The sequence below is a fragment of the Hyperolius riggenbachi genome, chromosome 2, assembly GCF_040937935.1.
Source record: "Hyperolius riggenbachi isolate aHypRig1 chromosome 2, aHypRig1.pri, whole genome shotgun sequence".
NCBI classification, from domain to species: Eukaryota; Metazoa; Chordata; class Amphibia; order Anura; family Hyperoliidae; genus Hyperolius; species Hyperolius riggenbachi.
Genome location: NC_090647.1, coordinates 22,936,358 through 22,957,990, shown reverse-complemented (window position 1 = coordinate 22,957,990; position 21,633 = coordinate 22,936,358). Strand labels below are relative to the sequence as shown.

Here is a 21,633-nt window from a genome sequence, read left to right as displayed (position 1 = left end):
CACTAGTGGAAACGGGCCCTTAGTCAGTTTTTGCCCATTGTAAAATATTTCCTCTCCCTAATTTACATTCAGACATTTAACACATGGTGAAATTTTTACTGCTGGCAGGTGATGTCAGTGGCAGGTGATGTCAGTGGAAGTAGCTGCTTGCTTTTTTGGCAGTTGGAAACAGCTGTTATTTCCCACAATGCAACGAGTTTCACAGACAGGAAACTGCCAGGAACATGGTCCTCACAGTTTCCTTTGGGAGGGGATTTCACCACAGTATCAGCCATACAGACCCTCCTGATGATCCATTTGTGAAAAGGAAAAGATTTCTCATGGGAAAGGGGGTATCAGCTACTGACTGGGATGAAGTTCAATTACTGGTTACGGTTTCTCTTTAAGTAATAGGAAAATTAAGGTGTATCCAACAAGAAAAAGAAAAAAAAATAGATACCTGCTGAAAAGAGAACCTTATGGATCCTGCGGAGCCTTCCTGCACCCTCCTGGCTCCAGCCATTGCCACAAGCTGATCCCCAGAACATGTCTGACTAGAGCTTGGTGGATAGCTTCATGCATGAGTGTGGCTGGACTGTGCCAGCGTGAGTAAAGCCGAGTCTGCCCAGTAAGCCGGAGCCACTCGTCCATGCTGTACTCACTCTGGCCGCACTCATGCGTGAAGAGGAGTGCAGAGGGTCCCGGGCAGTGGGGGTTTGTCTAGAGGAGGACGCAGGAAGCCTCTGGGAGAATCCACAGGCATCCCTATTGTTAGATAAGTATCTTTTTTTTATTTTTTCTCTTCTGCCTTATGTTTACTGTAAAAGACACCTGAAGTGACAGGAATATGGAGGCTGCCATATTTATTTCCTTTTAAAACATGCCAGTTGCCTTGCAGCCCTGCTGATCTCTTTGGCGGCTTCTAAGGGTACAATGGTTAATTTGCATATATTCAGCAGTGGTGCTCTGGGAGACATCTCGAGCTCACTCCAACCTGAATTATTGCAAATTCTTTCTGTTTTAGGAAAGCAAATTTTTGTTTTTAATTTTTATTTTTATTTTTGTTTCTCTTTGGCGGCAGTAGTATCTGCAACAGGCATGCAGCTTGCAACTGAAGTCTGACTAGATTAAGTCGGACTTCAGTCAAAACCTGATCTGCATGCTTGTTCAGAGTCTAACGCTAAATGTATTAGAGGCAGAGGATCAGCAGAACTGCCAGGCAACTGGTATTGTTTAAAAGGAACTAAATATGGCAGCTTCCGTATTCTTTTCACTACAGTTGTCCTTTAATTAAATCTGGATTTTCTGTGGCTTCGGCTGTGGAATTGTCTACTAAAAACCTTCTTCTTTCTTGTCCTCTCTGTCGCAGTAATGATGTTGTGGCCCCCAGCTCCACGTTCTGCAAAGTCTACACACTGACCCCCTTCCTGGCCAACAATCGGGAGAAGAGAGGCCTGGCCCTGGATGGAAAGCTGAAGCACGAAGATACCAACCTGGCCTCCAGCACACTGTGAGACGCGACTAGACTACCACGCCCATGCCACTAACATGAGCCACGTGTCCCAAACCGGCAACACACACCCTAGACTACCACGCCCATGCCACTAACATGAGCCACGTGTCCCAAACCGGCAACACACACCCTAGACTACCACGCCCATGCCACTAACACGGGCCACGTGTCCCAACCCCGTAACACATGCACTATACTACGTCCATGCTACTAACATGAGCCGTGTGTCCCACCCCCACAACACGCACCCTAGACTACCACGTCCATGCCACTAACACGAGCCACATGTCCCACTCCCTGCAACACACACACACTAGACTACCACGTCCATGCCACTAACACGAGCCACATGTCCTACCCCCACAGCACACACCCTAGACTACCACGCCCATACCACTAACACGAACCACGTGCCCCATCCTACAACACACACACACACTAGACTACCACGTCCATGCCACTAACACGAGCCACATGTCCTACCCCCACAGCACACACCCTAGACTACCACGCCCATACCACTAACACGAGCCACGTGCCCCATCCTACAACACACACACACACTAGACTACCACGTCCATGCCACTAACACGAGCCACATGTCCTACCCCCACAGCACACACCCTAGACTACCACGCCCATACCACTAACACGAGCCACGTGCCCCATCCTACAACACACACACTAGACTACCACGTCCATGCCACTAACATGAGCCACATGTCCCACTCCCTGCAACACACACCCTAGACTACCACGTCCATGCCACTAACATGAGCCACGTGTCCCACCCCCACAACACACACCCTAGACTACCACGCCCATACCACTAACACGAGCCACGTGCCCCATCCTACAACACACACACACACTAGACTACCACGTCCATGCCACTAACACGAGCCACATGTCCTACCCCCACAGCACACACCCTAGACTACCACGCCCATACCACTAACACGAGCCACATGTCCCACTCCCTGCAACACACAGACTAGACTACCACGTCCATGCCACTAACATGAGCCACATGTCCCACTCCCTGCAACACACACACTAGACTACCACGCCCATGCCACTAACACGAGCCACATGTCCTACCCCCACAGCACACACCCTAGACTACCACGCCCATACCACTAACACGAGCCACATGTCCCACTCCCTGCAACACACACACTAGACTACCACGTCCATGCCACTAACATGAGCCACATGTCCCACTCCCTGCAACACACACACTAGACTACCACGTCCATGCCACTAACACGAGCCACATGTCCCACTCCCTGCAACACACACACTAGACTACCACGTCCATGCCACTAACACGAGCCACATGTCCCACTCCCTGCAACACACACACTAGACTACCACGTCCATGCCACTAACATGAGCCACATGTCCCACCCCCACAACACACACACTAGACTACCACGTCCATGCCACTAACATGAGCCACATGTCCCACTCCCTGCAACACACACACTAGACTACCACGTCCATGCCACTAACACGAGCCACATGTCCCACTCCCTGCAACACACACACTAGACTACCACGTCCATGCCACTAACACGAGCCACATGTCCCACTCCCTGCAACACACACACTAGACTACCACGTCCATGCCACTAACATGAGCCACGTGTCCCACCCCCACAACACACACCCTAGACTACCACGCCCATGCCACTAACATGAGCCACGTGTCCCACCCCCACAACACACACACTAGACTACCACGCCCATGCCACTAACATGAGCCACGTGTCCCACCCCCACAACACACACACTAGACTTAGAGATGAGCCGAAATTTTCGAACTGCTTTTATTACGAATGCGAAATTTAACATTACAACCCAAATTCGTAATTAATTTTCAAATCGTAATTTACAATTTCGTAATCGAAATTTCACTCCCGTAATGACGAATTTCGTGTCTCCAACCGAAATTTTACTTTTTCAGGTTTGTAAGGGTTTCTATCCCTCTAGATGCCTAAAATGAATAGCACAGCCAGCCCCCTCCCCCTCTCTCTCTCTCTCTCTCTCTCTCTCTCTCTCTCTCTCTCTCTCTCTCTCTCTCTCTCTCTCTCTCTCTCTCTCTCTCTCTCTCTCGAGATCTGTAGTATTTCAAAACCATACTCACATTCATGACATGTCCAGGGATCAAACCCAGGCCAACCACATGGAAGACAGCTATGCTCACCACCATACCACCAAACACACTAAATAGACTGCTAACCTAAATCTTACTTGTAGACAGTCATATGAGACACATGCTGGGTGCAGGGCTTTGTGATTGGACCATGGACCATGCGATAGAGTGAGGTGCAAAAATGAAATCATGCCTAGCAGAGGATGGTTTCACAATGCTAAATGCTAGGCTGGCTGTGGTGCAATTGGTTAGTGCGTCTGGCTGGTAACAGCAAGGTTACAGGTTCGATTCCATCCAGGCATGTCTTTTCCTTTTGCGTTCAACAGTTGTCCAAACAGAGCCAACAGAGCCCCAGATAGCTATGTAGAGTTAGGTCACAGCTAGCCTGGCTGTGGTGCAATTGGTTAGTGTGTCTGGCTGGTAACAGCAAGGTTACAGGTTTGATTCCATCCAGGCATGTCTTTTCCTTTTGCGTTCAACAGTTGTCCAAACAGAGCCAACAGAGCCCCAGATAGCCATGTAGAGTTAGGTCACAGCTAGCCTGGCTGTGGTGCAATTGGTTAGTGTGTCTGGCTGGTAACAGCAAGGTTACAGGTTCGATTCCATCCAGGCATGTCTTTTCCTTTTGCGTTCAACAGTTGTCCAAACAGAGCCAACAGAGCCCCAGATAGCCATGTAGAGTTAGGTCACAGCTAGCCTGGCTGTGGTGCAATTGGTTAGTGTGTCTGGCTGGTAACAGCAAGGTTACAGGTTCGATTCCATCCAGGCATGTCTTTTCCTTTTGCGTTCAACAGTTGTCCAAACAGAGCCAACAGAGCCCCAGATAGCCATGTAGAGTTAGGTCACAGCTAGCCTGGCTGTGGTGCAATTGGTTAGTGTGTCTGGCTGGTAACAGCAAGGTTACAGGTTCGATTCCATCCAGGCATGTCTTTTCCTTTTGCGTTCAACAGTTGTCCAAACAGAGCCAACAGAGCCCCAGATAGCCATGTAGAGTTAGGTCACAGCTAGCCTGGCTGTGGTGCAATTGGTTAGTGTGTCTGGCTGGTAACAGCAAGGTTACAGGTTCGATTCCATCCAGGCATGTCTTTTCCTTTTGCGTTCAACAGTTGTCCAAACAGAGCCAACAGAGCCCCAGATAGCCATGTAGAGTTAGGTCACAGCTAGCCTGGCTGTGGTGCAATTGGTTAGTGTGTCTGGCTGGTAACAGCAAGGTTACAGGTTCGATTCCATCCAGGCATGTCTTTTCCTTTTGAGTTCAACAGTTGTCCAAACACCGAGCACAAAGTTTTGCATGCGTAAAGTTTTACGCACGCAAAATACCCCATGGGGTTCAATGGCGCAGCGCGCGCACGCAAAAGGAAAAGACATGCCTGGATGGAATCAAACCTGTAACCTTGCTGTTACCAGCCAGACACACTAACCAATTGCACCACAGCCAGGCTAGCTGTGACCTAACTCTACATGGCTATCTGGGGCTCTGTTGGCTCTGTTTGGACAACTGTTGAACGCAAAAGGAAAAGACATGCCTGGATGGAATTGAACCTGTAACCTTGCTGTTACCAGCCAGACACACTAACCAATTGCACCACAGCCAGCCTAGCATTTAGCACTGTGAAACCATCCTCTGCTAGGCATGATTTCATTTTTGCACCTCACTCTATCGCATGGTCCAATCACAAAGCCCTGCACCCAGCATGTGTCTCATATGACTGTCTACAAGTAAGATTTAGGTTAGCTGTCTATTTAGTGTGTGTTTGGTGGTATGGTGGTGAGCATAGCTGTCTTCCATGTGGTTGGCCTGGGTTTGATCCCTGGACATGTCATGAATGTGAGTATGGTTTTGAAATACTACAGATCTCTGGAGAGAGAGAGAGAGAGAGAGAGAGAGAGAGAGAGAGAGAGAGAGAGAGAGAGAGAGAGAGAGAGGGGGAGAGAGAGAGAGAGAGGGGGGGAGAGAGAGAGAGAGAGGGGGAGAGAGAGAGAGAGGGGGAGAGAGAGAGAGAGGGGGGAGAGAGAGAGAGAGAGAGGGAGAGAGAGAGAGGGAGAGAGAGAGAGGGAGAGAGAGAGAGGGAGAGAGAGAGAGAGAGAGAGAGAGGGAGAGAGGGAGGGAGGTTGGTTATTCATTTTAGGCATCTAGAGGGATAGAAACCTTTGCAAACTTTAAAATACTAAATTTCGTAATCGTAATTACGAAAATTTGCGAAAATTACGAAATTTCGATTACTGCTAAAATCGTAATTGTAGTAATTTCGCGAAATTTCGGAAATTCGTAATTAGGTCATTACGCTCATCTCTAAAGACTACCACGTCCATGCCACTAACATGAGCCACGTGTCCCATCCTACAACACACACACTAGACTACCACGCCCATGCCACTAACACGAGCCACGTGTCCCATCCTACAACACACACACTAGACTATCACTTCCATGCCACTAACATAAGCCACGTGTCCCACCCCCACAACACATACACTAGACTATCACTTCTATGCCACTAACACGAGCCACGTGTCCCACCCCCACAACACACACACTAGACTACCACGCCCATACCACTAACACGAGCCACGTGCCCCATCCTACAACACACACACACACTAGACTACCACGCCCATGCCACTAACATGAGCCACGTGTCCCATCCTACAACACACACACTAGACTACCACGCCCATGCCACTAACATGAGCCACGTGCCCCACCCCCACAACACACACCCTAGACTACCACGCCCATGCCACTAACATGAGCCACGTGCCCCACCCCCACAACACACACACTAGACTACCACGCCCATGCCACTAACATGAGCCACGTGTCCCATCCTACAACACACACACTAGACTACCACGCCCATGCCACTAACATGAGCCACGTGCCCCACCCCCACAACACACACCCTAGACTACCACGCCCATGCCACTAACACGAGCCACTGTCCCACCCCCACAACACACACACTAGACTACCACTTCCATGCCACTAACATGAGCCACGTGTCCCACCCCCACAACACACACCCTAGACTACCACGCCCATGCCACTAACATGAGCCACGTGTCCCACCCCTCCTCAACACACACTAGTCTAACTAACCTTTCTCATTGTCTGTCTATCTATCTATCTTATATATATCTTTTATCTATCTTTTTTTATTTAAATAACAAATTACGCAGCGCTGTACAGTGTATATTGTCTTGTCACTAACTGTCCCTCTCAGGGGCTCACAATCTAGTCCCTACCATAGTCATACGTCCATGTATGCATTGTGTGGTCCATCTATCTATCTATCTATCTCTCTATCATCTTTACATCCATCCATCCAGAACCCTTGCAGGTTGATTCCATTGTATATACACCCTGTCATCATGTAAGCCCACCCCTGATTGGATGAGGTCTGAAGAGCAGGCACAGCATATAATGGACTGTAGTCTGCAGGACCCCGGTGTCAGTTCATTCAGAGAATCACATATAAGAGGAACCGTAATGAAAATTACATAATGAATACAATTGCTTATTTTTTATATTTAGACAGTGTAAAATCTGTCCTCTCCCTGATTTACATGCTGACATTTTGACATCTTTAGTCCTGCCAGGTGCAGCTGTGCAGAATGTTTGTTTATTGAGAGCTCTAAAGCCAATAGAGAGTATACTGAGAGTTCTAAAGCCAGTGAAAAAAATGCCTTGTCTCCCAGAATGCTCTGGGAGGAGAATTCCGCATATCTAAACAGCCTAGGCTGTGACATCACTGGGAGGGCGAGGCTGCATACTAATTTAAAGCATTATATAGATATAGGAAGCATTTCTGATACTGAAACCAGGGAAATGACTATAAAAGTCCATGGGCAGTCTACTGCATTATACTAGATGTCACTACAGAGCCTCTGTGAGCTGGTGGATTCAGACCCGACATGAATCCTGACGTAGGGTGGGCAGTTCACCCATCACAGTTTATTACTCATGTTACTTTGTGAATGCCAACACTGCCCTCTAATGCTCGGCTGTCCTCTCTTACAGACTGAGGGATGGAGCCAACAAGGAGATTCTTGGAATCATTGTCTCCTATAAAGTCAAAGTGAAGCTGGTGGTGTCCAGAGGAGGGTAAGTGATCAAAACTTCTGCCAACCCCTGAGATGAAACCACTGTGGCCTTCATGTGCACAGCAGCCTGACTAACGTCAATGCAGATTATACATACATGCTGCATTACATAAAAGAGGAAACATTTCCAGCAGACTTCATAGGGTTATGTTAATTGAAAAATAACATTTCTGCTCTATTATTTCATTACAAATCTTCAGGATAATTTTGTCCCAGTGTCCCCATCCCTTTCCTTCCTCCCCTTTGCCCCTTACCGTTACCACATCCACCCTTTCCATTCCCTCCTCCACTTACCTTTCTTTTATTCCCACTCACCCTTTCCATTCCCTCCTCCCCTTCCCTTTGTTTTATTCCCGCCCACCCTTTCCATTCCCCCTTCCCCTTCCCTTCTTTTATTCCCACCCACCCTTTCCATTCCCTCCTCCCCTTCCCTTTCTTTTATTCCCACCCACCCTTTCCATTCCCTCCTCCCCTTCCCTTTCTTTTATTCCCAACCACCCTTTCCGTTCCCTCCTCCCCTTCCCTTTGTTTTATTGCCGCCCACCCTTTCCATTCCCTCCTCCCCTTCCCTTTGTTTTATTGCCGCCCACCCTTTCCATTCCCTCCTCCCCTTCCCTTTGTTTTATTGCCGCCCACCCTTTCCATTCCCCCTTCCCCTTCCCTTTCTTTTATTCCCACCCACCCTTTCCATTCCCTCCTCCCCTTCCCTTTCTTTTATTCCCGCTCATCTTGTCCAAACATGAGAACTTTTAAGAAACTCTAACTAAATCCCAGCCTTCACTTTTATTGTTACTCTACTTCTCTTCTTTATATTCCTCCCTCCAGTACTCTTGGGGAGTGGGTGGGAACAAGAGAAAATAACAACATAAAATACATGTGTTTTATGTTGTCATTTTCTCTTGTTTCCACCCTACTCCCTCACTTTGCTTCTTTCTTCTTCTTACTATTTACAGTCTTCTAATCTTAGCATTTTTTTCCTTCCCTCTCCCCCCCTCCCGCCCCCAATTTATTTTTTTGTTTTTTCTTTGCTTCCTCTAGTTCTTCCTTACTTTTCGTTCGTCCCTTCCATGCACTTTACCTCACATGTCCTTTTCTTCCCTCTTCCTTTCTTTTCTGCCTCTTCTTTTTTTTTTCCTTTTCTTCCCCTTTGATCCCATTTTTTTTTCCAGGCCTTTACTTTCAACTCACTTTGCTTCCACCCTCGTCTTGTCTTCTCTCCTTCCTCACCTCACATTTCTGTTGCTGTCTGTCTGTGCTTCTGGTCTTCTCTGGTCCCTTACCCCCATCTCTTATTATTCCTTTACTTCCTCCTGTTATCCGCTCCCTTCCATTGCCTTAAGCCCTCCTTCCTCCCTCCCCAAGTTTTCCCTTCTCCTATTTCCTGTCCCCCCCTTCCGCCTTCGATTTCTTAGAATTGCTGCTCACAAGTAGGTCACGAGTTGCGTACGAAGAAGTTGCAAAGTTAGGAGAACATGGAATGCTTGAACGAGCCTCTCCCGCTCATTCAAATCCTGATTTTGTACATTAGGAATATTCTCCTTTTCACCCACCAGTTAGATCACTTGGTACAGCCCAGCTGCCGCTGCATGCGTATCCGCAATCTCTGACCAGCCTTGTCCTCTTCGGAAGATCTGTGATGTACGGAAAACAATTTTAGCCTCCAACCTGCCAGTACGGATGCTGTTCGCTCTACTGCTTTGTTCGGGTGGATAATGGATGTTGAGAACAGACAAATCCCAGACACATAATAGAGGATGAGTCAGAGCAGAACACGCTGTGCGCTCGCCTCTCCGCGCTCTACAGCAGCTCCGCTACTCCGTCTCTTTTTATAGAATCCTTTTTATTAATGTATCCAAAGCATAGCAGGTCACTGAGATCCGGGGAAAGAATATGACGGTTACACGGGGGGAAAACATGGCTCACCTCACTCTTAAAGTGTACCTGTAGTGATAGAAAACAAGAGGAATGATTCACACAAATGTTGGTTTTATGTGCGTTAGATGCTTTGGATATGAAGTGAGGGCGAGGTTAGTATTAATCTGTGGATAACAACAACAGCAACAAAACATTTGTAAAGCCCTTTATTCCCTGAGGACCCAAAGCACATAAGCTTGTCTCAGATCAGTACATAGTGATGTGTACAGGGGAAAAAGTCATGTGAACAATCATACATGCCTGAATAAACAGGTGGTTTTTCAGGTTTGATTTAAACGTGACCAGGGTTGGAGCTGCCTTGATTACGTTTGGCAAGGCATTCCACAGGGTAGGGGCAGCATGACTGAAAGCTCTGGCTCCAAAGGTTTTTAGTTGGACTCCAGGGGTGGTCAAGTTATTGGATCCTTTTGATAAAGGTTAGACACAGGGGCGTAACTAGACTTAATAGGGCTCCCCTGCAAAAATGATAGCACGGGGCCCCCTTGGTCCCGAACCCCACGTGATTGGGAGCCGGCACATGGCAACAGAGAGCGTTCTGCTGTGAAGCAGCCTCTGGAAGGAGGAAAAAATGCACACGCTCCTGCACACAGGTTCTTGTGAGTGAATGGGGAGGTTTCTTTGCTAATTAGCTGCACTTGCGGCTGGGGATAGGGAGGTGTAGGGGCCCCCAAAGGGGTGATTGCTATGCCCATGGTTAGACATTAGGTGGGGCTTCCTCCTGTGTCTTCTCTCCATGGCCCCCAGTGTTTTTCCCAGTCTCTTCTCTCCCCTGTATCTCTCCGTGTCCCATGACAAATGCTAGTGACCGAACACTACAGGCACGTGGCATGTACCTTACCTGACCACTAGAGGTACTGTTGGCCTCTAGTGTTTGTGACGTGACACATGCACCCCGAGAGATGAGCGGCAGGGAGGAGCACCCAGTGGCGGAGAGAAGGCATGGGAGGAGCACCAGTGGACAGATGAGTGTAAGCTTTGCCGCCTACATCGCTTGTCACGAAATGGAAAGCCGCTAGCAACATTCTCCTGACCAGCTGCCCATCGAGTGAAATCTTCCATCTGGCGAGATTGATTAAACCAATCAATTTATTATTACTACATGTTGCAAGTCTGTATAATCTTGTAGAATGTGTTTTTTCCTGTGCTGTTGTAATATAACTTGCTCCTGGAAAGTCGCGCAGTGAGCACTTTTTACAGAATGCATGCGCTTTCCGCTAAACTAATTCTCTAATCTGCTTTGAACAATGCCAGCATCTTGGGAGACCTTGCGTCAAGGTAATGCCAATCTCTTTGCTTACTCACGACCATGCATCGCCCCGCCCCCTGCATCTGTCTTGTTTCACTTCATCTGTCCTCATAGAGCATGGTCTAATGTCAGTCCGTGCTCGCGCCCATGTCATGTGTCCAGTGGGCGTGTCCTCTAAAAGGGCTGCCTCTGCCTGTTGCATGCACAAAACATTCTCCCATATGCTGATAACTCTCTGTCCCCTCATTTCACATGTCTCTTGTCTGAAATACATTGTCAAGTACTATGTGTCATGTGACCAAAAACCAGTGGCGGCGCCAGGGGGGTGCTTTTGGGTGCTCAAGCACCCCCTAAATTTTTCCAAGCACCCCCTGGCGTGAACTGACTTCAGGCGTCTAAGAGACGCCGAGTCAGTTCACAGCGGCAGCCCGGAGCAGCAGGCAGGGCTACAGTAAGATGGCCGCCCGAAGCCCTGCACTGCAGACTTGGAGTCTGCAGTGCAGGGCTTCGGGCGGCCATTTTCCCGTAGCCCTGCTCGCCGGGAAATGCAGGCTGCTGCAGGAAGGAAGAGGATCGTGGGAGCTGAGCTGCACGCCACAAGGAGGTCGGGAGAGGAGGAGGTCGGAACAGGAGGTCTTCTGACTAGGTGAGTAAATGGGTTTTTCTTTTCTTTTTCAGGTGGTGCTGCTGATTGGGGTCATATCTGATAACGGTTGTGCATATTGGGGTCATATCTGATAACGGTTGTGCATATTGGGGTCATATCTGATAACGGTTGTGCATATTGGGGTCATATCTGATAACGGTTGTGCATATTGGGGTCATATCTGATAACGATTGTGCATATTGGGGTCACTGAACGTGTTTTTTGTTCAAATCTGCTCACATTACGTGTATTTTCTTGAGAAAACCTGCACAATTATGTGAATTTTCTGGGGAAAGGGTCACCAAAACTTGGGCCCTCTGTCTTTGCGTTGCACTTTTAAAGGGAACCCGAGGTGAGAATAATATTGAGGCTGCCATATTTATCTCCTTTTAAGTAATACCAGCTGCCTGGCTGCCGTGTTGGTCCTCTGCCTCTAATTCTTTCAACCATAGACCCTGAACAAGCATGCAGCAGGTCAGGGGTTTCTGACAATATTGTTAGAACTGACAAGATTAGCTGCATGCTTGTTTCTGGTGTAATTCAGTTCACTACTGCAGCCAATAGATCAGCAGGGCTGCCAGGCAACTAGAATTGTTTAAAAGGAAATAAATATGGCAGCCACCATATCACTCTCACCCTGGGTTCACTTTAAATTACAGCTAGCCCCGCCCTCATCTGGTCATGACCACGCCCATTTTTTTCGCCCATTTTTTGCTGCGGCGCGCGAGGTCATCAGCTCCCTTGGAGATTGGTCCGGCACCTGCATAGCACCCCCTAAAAAAAATTCCTGGAGCCACCACTGCCAAAAGCCAAAGTCAACTTCTCTTCTGTCCTGTTATCTGACTTCACTAGTAGGGACTTCAGAGGTTAAGGATTGCACTAAGATTACACTAAGGGCACTTTCACACTGAGGTTTTACCGCACCACAGTCTAATGTTAGTCTATGGGGGAGTTTACACTCCCCAAGATGCGATACGCTGCACCGGAAATGCCCTAACGCGCTTCAATACCTTTGTTACCGTGCGGCTCCTGTGCTGCTCTGAGTCAAACCGGAAGTCATGTAAGTCTTTGGCATGCACTTTTAAAAACCTGCCCCAGTTGTGTGCGTTGCGCATGTCCGGAAGCGTATTTTAGAAACATGCTTCCGCGCAGTTCATCGATTGCCGAACAGGAAGTGAGTGTCACTTCCTGTTTGGCCAGATGCCAGAAGGGGATTATCCAGTTTTAGGCGGTGCGGCCATTGTACTGCCAATCTACAGTGTGAAGCCGGCCTGAAGGTTAGTCAAGCGAAAAACTTTTTATGAAATTTTTAATTTGTATAGTGAGGCTTTAGAATTACCATCATGGCTTTTGTTTTGGGAGCATATTTATTATGTATCTAATTTTTTATTTGCACTTTTTTTTATATTTGATTCAGCTGTTCCCAGGACTGCCATCAGAAATTTCTGGGCCCCATACTGGGCAAACCTATTTGGCCCCCGTAGGCTTCCAGGCACTGATTCACAGCTGGAGCTTGTCCGGAGGTGCCGCTGTTCTGGCCCCGACTTTGCATGGGCCCCATAGTGCTGTACTGTTTGTACCGCCCTGAAGGCAGCCCTGGCTGTTCCGAAGGACACGACCCCAGAGTTCTGTGCATCCAAATATAGAGCTGGCAGCAGAGCAGGAGATTTACCAGCTTTGTGTTCACAGGAGATGATTGAATGGTCCCCGCCCCCCACCCCAGTTCCTCCCTGACTACCTCCTGTGGAATGGGCATAGGACTTTGGACTGCTTAGGGCTCTTTCACACCAGAGCCCTTTTTTCGGCGTTTTAACGCAAAGTCTATACTTTGCGTTAACCAAGGTAAAAGGAAAGTCCATAGACTTTCATTTTACCTTTCACACCCGACGCTGCGTTTCGATGCATTCCGGTACGACGCATCCCAGCGCATTTTATCATCGGGAATCAGCGTTTCCCCTTCGGGTTAATTAACTACTACCGCCGCTACTCAGTGTCGCACTGCAGATTCCCGACGACACGCCGCAACGCCTGCAGGAGCCGTTCTCCTGCACGTTTTTAGTGTGTAACCGGCCTTATAGAGTAATGTTTAACACAGCTGAGCAGTATCTCATATTTGCACAGTAAGTCAGCCCTGCTAGCCCAACCAACCAAATAATAAAACATTGTTTATGCTAAGACAATTTATGTACAATGCAGCAAAAAAAATTCTGTACCGTGTTAGCCAAACAAATGATATACTGTAGGTAGAAAAAAACAACGTTTTGTAAAAAATAATACCTTTTAATGGCTAACTAATAGAGTTAAATGATGCAAGCTTTCTGGGATCTAGTCCCCTTCTACAGGCATATTTGGCTTCATGATCTTCAGAAACCTGCTGGATTTCATGTATGGTTGCACTAACTCACTCACTGGCTCCAGCCTGCTGATCACCTGACACCTAACGGATAAACAGAAACCAGCACAACTGTCATCTTCGTGTTTACTATTTACCTGCCTCAGTGTATTACTTCAGCTAACATCTGGAAATATGCCTGAAGAAGGGGACTACTAGATCCCTGAAAGCTTGCATCATTTAACTCTATTAGTTAGCCATTAAAAGGTATTATTTTTTACAAAACGTTGTTTTTTTTCTACCTGTACAATGCAGAAAACTTTGCAGGAAATCCAAAACAACCGACGCACTAAGCTGTCGCCCTCAACTGCGGCGTCCACACCAAACTACTGCTGCACTAAGCCACAGCTCACATAAAGTCACCACCCAAAACTGCACTGCCTGGTGCGCCTTATTTAGGATACTTTTATGCTGCACCTGCTGCGTTGCATCGCTTTGGACTATATAATTGCACCACAATGCAATTACATTCACTTCTGCACTTTAGTGGCGCAGTGCGGCAGATTCTGTTGGATTACAGTTGCAGTAAAGCACAGTTCTATGTACTGTATGCTTCATTCAGAACACGCAAAACAACTTCTCAACCATGATGAAGTCTGATGGATGACGAAACCAGTTGGGTGTGGCTAACCAGAGTGTGGGGTTTTATTATATGGTGTAAAGGTGCAAGTAGGTGCTGGCGTCAGCGTCCAAGGATCGGACGGAGGGTATCTGTGGTACACTGCAGGAGCCCCGCCGGATAACCATACATAATTATACGCTGTATACCAATGGACACATCTGTTTTACATTTTTAATTAAATATGTTTGGTACGCTACGATCAGAACTCTATTCTGTGATATTTCCCAGCCAGCTGGGAGGGTCTAACCATTGACAGATGATATACTATGCTTGATTATACAGATATCTGGTGAGGTGTGTGTGTGGTTGGGGGGAGGGAGGGCGGGGCATGTAGTGATCACCCTCACCAAGATGCTAAAATGTATTACCACATTGGTGATGTTTTACTGCTGAGGTAATGCACCATTGTGAGCCTGTTTGTGCAGGTGCATACTGTAGACTTGATTATGGCAGTACAAACAGTAGATGTAGAGCTGGCACTGTAAGGGGACTTTCACACTAGAGGCAGCGGTAGAAAAGGCTAAAACGTAGCTAAAACGTTTCTATAGCGTTTTCAAGGTGTTTTTAAAGCATTTTACAGCTCATATGAAAACGTCCTTCTGGAATTTCCGACTTTAAAGTGAGAAAACCACTGTGCCTGCTGATGTCACCAGGAGTGTATTGTGCAGGCGCAGTATGGCCTGTGCCTGCGCAGGATGCTCCTGGTGACATCAGCCGGAGCGAGGACATGGCAACACAGGTGCAGTGGTTTTCTGACTTTAAAGTCTAAAAATTCCAGAAGTGAACCGGAGGCGGGGCCAGAGCATCGGTGAGTGGCTGCGCCAACACAGGATGTCTGAAGTTCAACTCATTTTTCACCGACCCCCCCCCCCCCCCCCCCTTACAGTATTCCTTTAACTTTGGTGGCATGTTTTTGGAGTTGGCATTTTGGCTTTTGAGACTTCCTTCTCCACACTAATGGACTGCATGATCTATTGTGCAAATGCTTTTATAATGAACCTCTCCGGTGTTTGTAAGACTGGGTGGTTTAAAACTGAATCAGTAATAATTCTGGCAGAATTTATGGGTAATAACCCGTATTCTAATATAACATAGTCAGGTTTTAAAAGTTAGATTTAGTCTTAGCGTAATAATATGTATGTATCTTTTTTTGGGGTGGGGGGGTGTAAATTTAGTAATCTGCTGAATTACAGGTGAAACTCAAAAAAATTGTATATGTGCAAAAGTCCAGTTATTTCAGCAGTGCAACTTAACAGGTGAGACTAATATATGAAATAGACTCATTACATGCAGAGTGAGATATTGTGCAAGCCTTTATTTGTTATAATGTTGATGGTTCTGGCTTACAGCTGACGAGATCTCCAAAATCAAAATCTCAGCTAATTAGAATATTGTGACAATGTTTATATTCTAGGCTCAGCGTCAGACCCTAATCAGCTAATTCATCCAAAACATCTGTAAAGGGTTCATATTTCCTATAATAGTTTCACCTTTTAAGTTGAATTGCTGAAGTTAATGGACTTTTGCACAATATTCTAATTTTTGGAGATTCACATGTATGTCTTAAAACAATGTTTTTTCTAGAAATGAGATGTATTATTTAAGCTTGTTCTTACCCAGTACAAACATTTAATTGCATATGGGCCATTATTGTAATGTTTTCATGTTCTTTTTGTGATGTTTCACAAAGTGTTTATTTCACTGACTTTCAGTATATTATGTCATTTACCTCCAATTAAATATTGCACAATAATAATATGATTTTTTTTTCTATTTCTCAATCTCTACAGTAGATTCTAGTATTCTAATACATGGAAATCATTATATAGTATTTCTGTAATTTATAAGAAGTGATGATGATGATAATAATAATTTAGATGTAGTGTAGCTTAAAGGGACACTGAAGCGAACAAAAAATTATATTATGATTTGTATGTGTAGTACAGCTAAGAAATAAAACATTAAGATCAGATACATCAGTCTAATTGTTTCCAGTACAGGAAGAGTTGAGAAACTCCAGTTGTTATCTCTATGCAAACAAGCCATTAAGCTCTCCGACTAAGTTAGTCCTGGAGAGGGCTGTTATCTGACTTTTATTATCTCAACTGTTCCTGAACTATTTACTTTTTCTCTGCCAGAGGAGAGGTCATTAGTTCACAGACTGCTCTGAAAGAATCGTTTTGAATGCTGAGTGTTGTGTAATCTGCACATATTATAGAATGATGCAATTTTAGAAAAAACACTATATACCTGAAAATAAAAGTATGAGAATATTTTCTTTGCTGCTAATCTTCTAGTAATTATTCATAGTACACAACCAATTCACTATATCATTTTTTTTTTCGCTTCAGTGTCTCTTTAATTTTTCACTTAAACCATGTATCCTTTTATTTACATTTTTTTATCTGGGGACATAAAAAATAATCCTGCATCTTCCAGAATTCAAACTATATGTTGTGTCAGTATGTCTGTTTTATAATGTCACATTTGCACGGTGTGATGTGGACATGCTGGTTAACTGCACTTTTTGTACTTCAGCTACTCAGCAGTTTAAAAAAAGTAAATAAAAGCATTACACTTACTTTATTTATGTTTTTACTTCTAATGTTATGTGATTTGTTCTTGCAATCTAGCGATGTGGCTGTAGAACTACCTTTTACTTTGATGCATCCAAAGCCCAAGGAGGAGCCACTACACCGAGATGGTGAGGAAATATTCAAATTTTTCTTATGGATAAAAATAAATAAACTTGTACACACTATGGCCTCAATTCACTAAGATCATGCTGGAGATAATAAGGCAAGAGATAACTTACCACCACACAGTGAGAGAGTTATCTTATCTCTTCATTCCTTAAGTTACCTCCTCTGTAGCTAAGTTACCTCCTCTGTAGTTAAGTTACCTCCTCTGTAGTTATTTTCACATGCAGTTAATTAACAGCCTGTCTTTAACTCTGGAGTTATTTTAAGGATTGAAGAGTTAACTTAAAGACAGAAGAGTTAACTTTAGGTTTGCCTGAGGTAAAATGTTTCCTGAATACGACATGCCTCATCACCATGGTGATAACTCTAGAAGAGTTATTAAAGACAGGAGATAAGCTTAGTGAATTGAGGCCAATGACACAATCATGGAAAACCTGCAAGACAAGACATATTAATGGAACAGCTGTCCTGCCGAGAGCGCCAAGGGTCTTGCTGATCCCGTGACCTCAGTACATTTTAAAAAGGAAATTGAAAATAATATTTTGTGAAAATAATATCATTAAAGTGAATGTTTACCGGCTAAAAAAAGAAAAAGTCAGATACTCACCTAAGGAGAGGGAAGGCTCGGTCCTAATGAGCCTCTCCTCTCCCGGTGCCCGGTCCTGCGCAGGATCCCCCGTGGCAGTATTCGACCAGTTCAGTCAAATACTGCCACTTCCGCATGCCGAAGGGACCTTTCGGGAGCACTCGGGCTCCCGATGACGCGGCCGCTCCATACTACGCATGCGCGAGCGCCCTCTATGACGCACTCGCGCATACGTAATATGGAGCGGCCCGTCTTCGGAAGCCCGAGTGCTCCCGAAGACCTCCGAAGTCCCTGCGGCGGTGGACGCGAACGGGGGAGCCAGCGCAGCACCGAGGGCACCGGGAGAGGAGAGGGAAGGCTCATTAGGACCGAGCCTTCCCTCTCCTTAGGTGAGTATCTGACTTTTTCTTTTTTTAACCGGTACCCATTGGCTTTAAAGCGGAATATAACCCTGCATTTCAACTTTGCTCTAAAACATTATTTACAGCATATTATATGCAAAAGCATTTTTTTTTTTTACTAGACCAGCATTGGAAGGGTTAAACACAGAGGTTTCAAGTTCCGTGGAGAGATATGCAGAAGTTCAAATTGTTACATTCTATTTAGTTAAATGTATCTATTGATAAATGTTACACACTCTTTGGCTGTCCTCCAGCTCCTTCTCAGTCAAAGAGAGTGAGTCACATTCAACTCTTAGATACATCTATGTAAACAAAATGTATCTATGTCAGCTTCGGATGCGTCTGCAGAAATCTTCAGGAACTTTAAAGCTCTGTGTAACCCTTCCAATGCTGGTGTAGTAAAAAAAAAAAAATATGCTGGTTGCATATAATATACTGTAAATAATGTTTTAGAGCAAAGTTGAAATGCAGGGTTATATTCCGCTTTAATAAAAACTGCTTAATTTTTTTTTAACAATATTTATGCATAAATTATTTAGCCAGTGTTTGCCCGTTGTAACATTTTTCCTCACCCTGATTTACATTCTGAAATTTATCACAGGTGGCTAAATCTTTAGTCCTGTCAGGTCCTGCAGAATGTTTGTTTACTGAGAATTCTAAAGCCAGTACAAAATATACTTGGTGCTCTGGGAGGAGAATTCTACATTTCTAAACAGCCTATGTTGTGACATCACTGGGAGGGCGGGACTAGTTACTCTAAAAGTGGGTATCCTGAATAATTTACTGCATTCAACTATATGTCACTACAGGGCCTCTTTAAGTAATTGATATGGAAGACGTTTAGTTTACAAAGTCAGAACAACTGATGGACATGCATATTGTCAGTAGATGGTCAATGAGATGAGAATATTTCTGGCTTGCATGCAAATTTATATGCAGCTGGGAACTGGACCAATCAGAATTGGCAGGAAGTGATTTCGATTGTCCTGATTCCAAGCCACGTATGATTTCTACCAAAATCGTTTACAAGTTGGAAATCTCAGCATCTCATAAAACCTAACTAATTGTGGTACAATGACTCGGAAAAAAGTAGGAATGACGGTCAGCAAAATAATCATTTATAAGGGGAGGAAAACCTCTATGAAGACCTCCTGATTTAGTTGGCAGCAAGCAAGCTAGAGGTGCATACAAACATCCAATCGGCCAATCACTGAGCAATTTTGCCAACTCCAAGTAGTATGAAGGCCAACAGACATGGAATAATAGAAGCAGATTGTGTAGATACGCTCTCATAACCACACAGAGGTCGTAAAATTGGCCAATCATTGACCAATCAAAATGTAATGTGAATGCCGTTAGCCTCTGAACTTGCTTCAACTTGCTTAAAAGGAACCAGTAGTAAGAGACACATGGAGGCTGACATATTTATTTTTCTTATAAACAATGCACATTGCCTGGCTGTCCTGCTGATTCTCTGCCTCTTAATACTTTTAGCCATAGACCCAGAACAAGCATGCAGCAGATCAGGTGTTTCTGACAAAAAAATAAGTCAAGATTAGCTGCATGCTTCTTTCAGGTGTGTGATTCAGAAACTACTGACCAGAAAGATCAGCAGGACAGCCAGGCAACTGGTATTGTTTAAAGGGAAATAAATATGACAGCCTCCATATGTCTCTAACCTTGGGTTCCTTTTAAGCCTGGTACATACTGTACTCTCAATTTTACCACCTCCATGTAGCATGATGGCCAACAGATTGGGAATACCATGAATAGATTGTGTAGGTAAACGCTCGTCAGACTTGCTCAAATCCGATCTGGGAGACACCCGGATAGTTCTATCCGGATATCTCCCAGTCAAGCTGTGCGGGGGTCAATCTTACCTGTCTGACGTCTTCTTAGGTCCGCCCTCGGCACCTCCCACGATGCGTTCCACGCGACTTCAAACACTTCCTCCTTCCGGGTTGAAGGAGGAAGGGTTTGGAGTCACGTGATGCGCATGGACCGCATCGTGGGAGGCGCTGAGGACGGAGCTAAGACGTCAGACAGGTAAGATTGACCCCCCCCCAATCCCCCCCTCCTCCCGCACAGCTTGACTGGGAGATATCCGGATAGATTTGAGCAAGCCTGACGCTCATACTACATAGAGGTAGAGAAATTGTTCAGTGATTTGCCAACCGGACCACATACAACTGATCTGCAAAACAAATGTAATGTTTGTATCAGGCTATAGTGAAGGCTTTCAAATATCAAACAGGTGGTAGTCTCTGCAGACATGACATCCAATAAAAATATCCAGAATAGGCAACTATATTCGACTACTTTTGAAACCTTGGTATGCTAAGGCTGGATTCACAGTGGTCAGTTGCATAATACACATGTTATAATGTGTTATAATGTGTGTGAACTGCAATGGAGACTGGACATAGACTTTAATACAAAGCCTGCATGCAGCAAGTTAGAATAACGTTATCAGTTACAGCGCTGTACTGTGAACAGGCCCAGAGAAATGTATGGTCAGTGATTTGATAGGCAGAATCATTCTGCAATGCAACTGACCACTGTGAATCTAGATCTAATGTTAGAGGGTTATTTACAACCAGAGATGGTCATTGAGATGTTAATAAGTCTGCCTTGCATTTGATGCAAATGTAATGTTCGGGACTAGGCCAATAAAAAATATTAAGAAATGCCTTGGAATGTCCTAATCCCAAGCTGTATACGATTTGCATTATTTTGCATGCAAGATTCAATTATTACCATCTCATTTACCATCTCATGAAGGCCTAGTTCACATTATAAATTCTAGCGCAGTCACAAGCGCTAAGCGCTTTTGTAAGCTACTTTCAGAGCAATTTACGCTCTTCTAAGCGCTTTTGTTTGGCGATTTTGTTTTTTCTTCCTGGCGACTCTCAGGAAGTGAGCTCTTTGCCCTGGAAATTAATAAATACCATATATTTATTCATTAAAAGTGCTCGTGAAATCGCTTTTTACAGCTGCGTTCCCGTGGCATACAGTAGATACAGTGGAGCATACAGGCAATGAAAAGTATGCTTCCCTGTATCTGGTAATGTCTGCGTTAAGAGGTAACGCACTGAAAGCAGTGAGCTACCATAATGCAACAATACAACGCGACTTTAATGTCGTACTGTTAACGTTGTCTAGGTAACATTGCCGTGCGATAACCTGCGTTATATGACTTTATAACGTCCCACTGTGAGCGTAGCCTCAGTGATCCGACATGATGGTCACGATTAGGTGTACCCACGGGTGCAAAATCAGGAACACGATTGTTCTTCACAAGTAGTCACCCGTCATTGAAAAAATTGTGTAATGGGTACAGACCTTAACC

The 21,633-nt window shown here is 45.4% G+C and overlaps 1 protein-coding gene across 3 annotated transcripts in view; it reads left to right on the top strand.

Moving 5' to 3' along the window:
• LOC137545390 (beta-arrestin-1) overlaps positions 1–21,633 on the top strand; it is a 294,468-nt gene that overhangs the window by 260,471 nt on the left and 12,364 nt on the right. For 2 of the 3 annotated variants that reach the window (XM_068266563.1, XM_068266564.1), the window contains exons 11-14: positions 1,349–1,489; positions 7,672–7,755; positions 10,941–10,964; positions 17,229–17,299. In XM_068266563.1, the coding sequence (XP_068122664.1) occupies positions 1,349–1,489; positions 7,672–7,755; positions 10,941–10,964; positions 17,229–17,299 (320 nt within the window). The remainder of the gene's footprint in view (positions 1–1,348; positions 1,490–7,671; positions 7,756–10,940; positions 10,965–17,228; positions 17,300–21,633) is intronic. The other variant, XM_068266565.1, reaches the window with a different exon arrangement.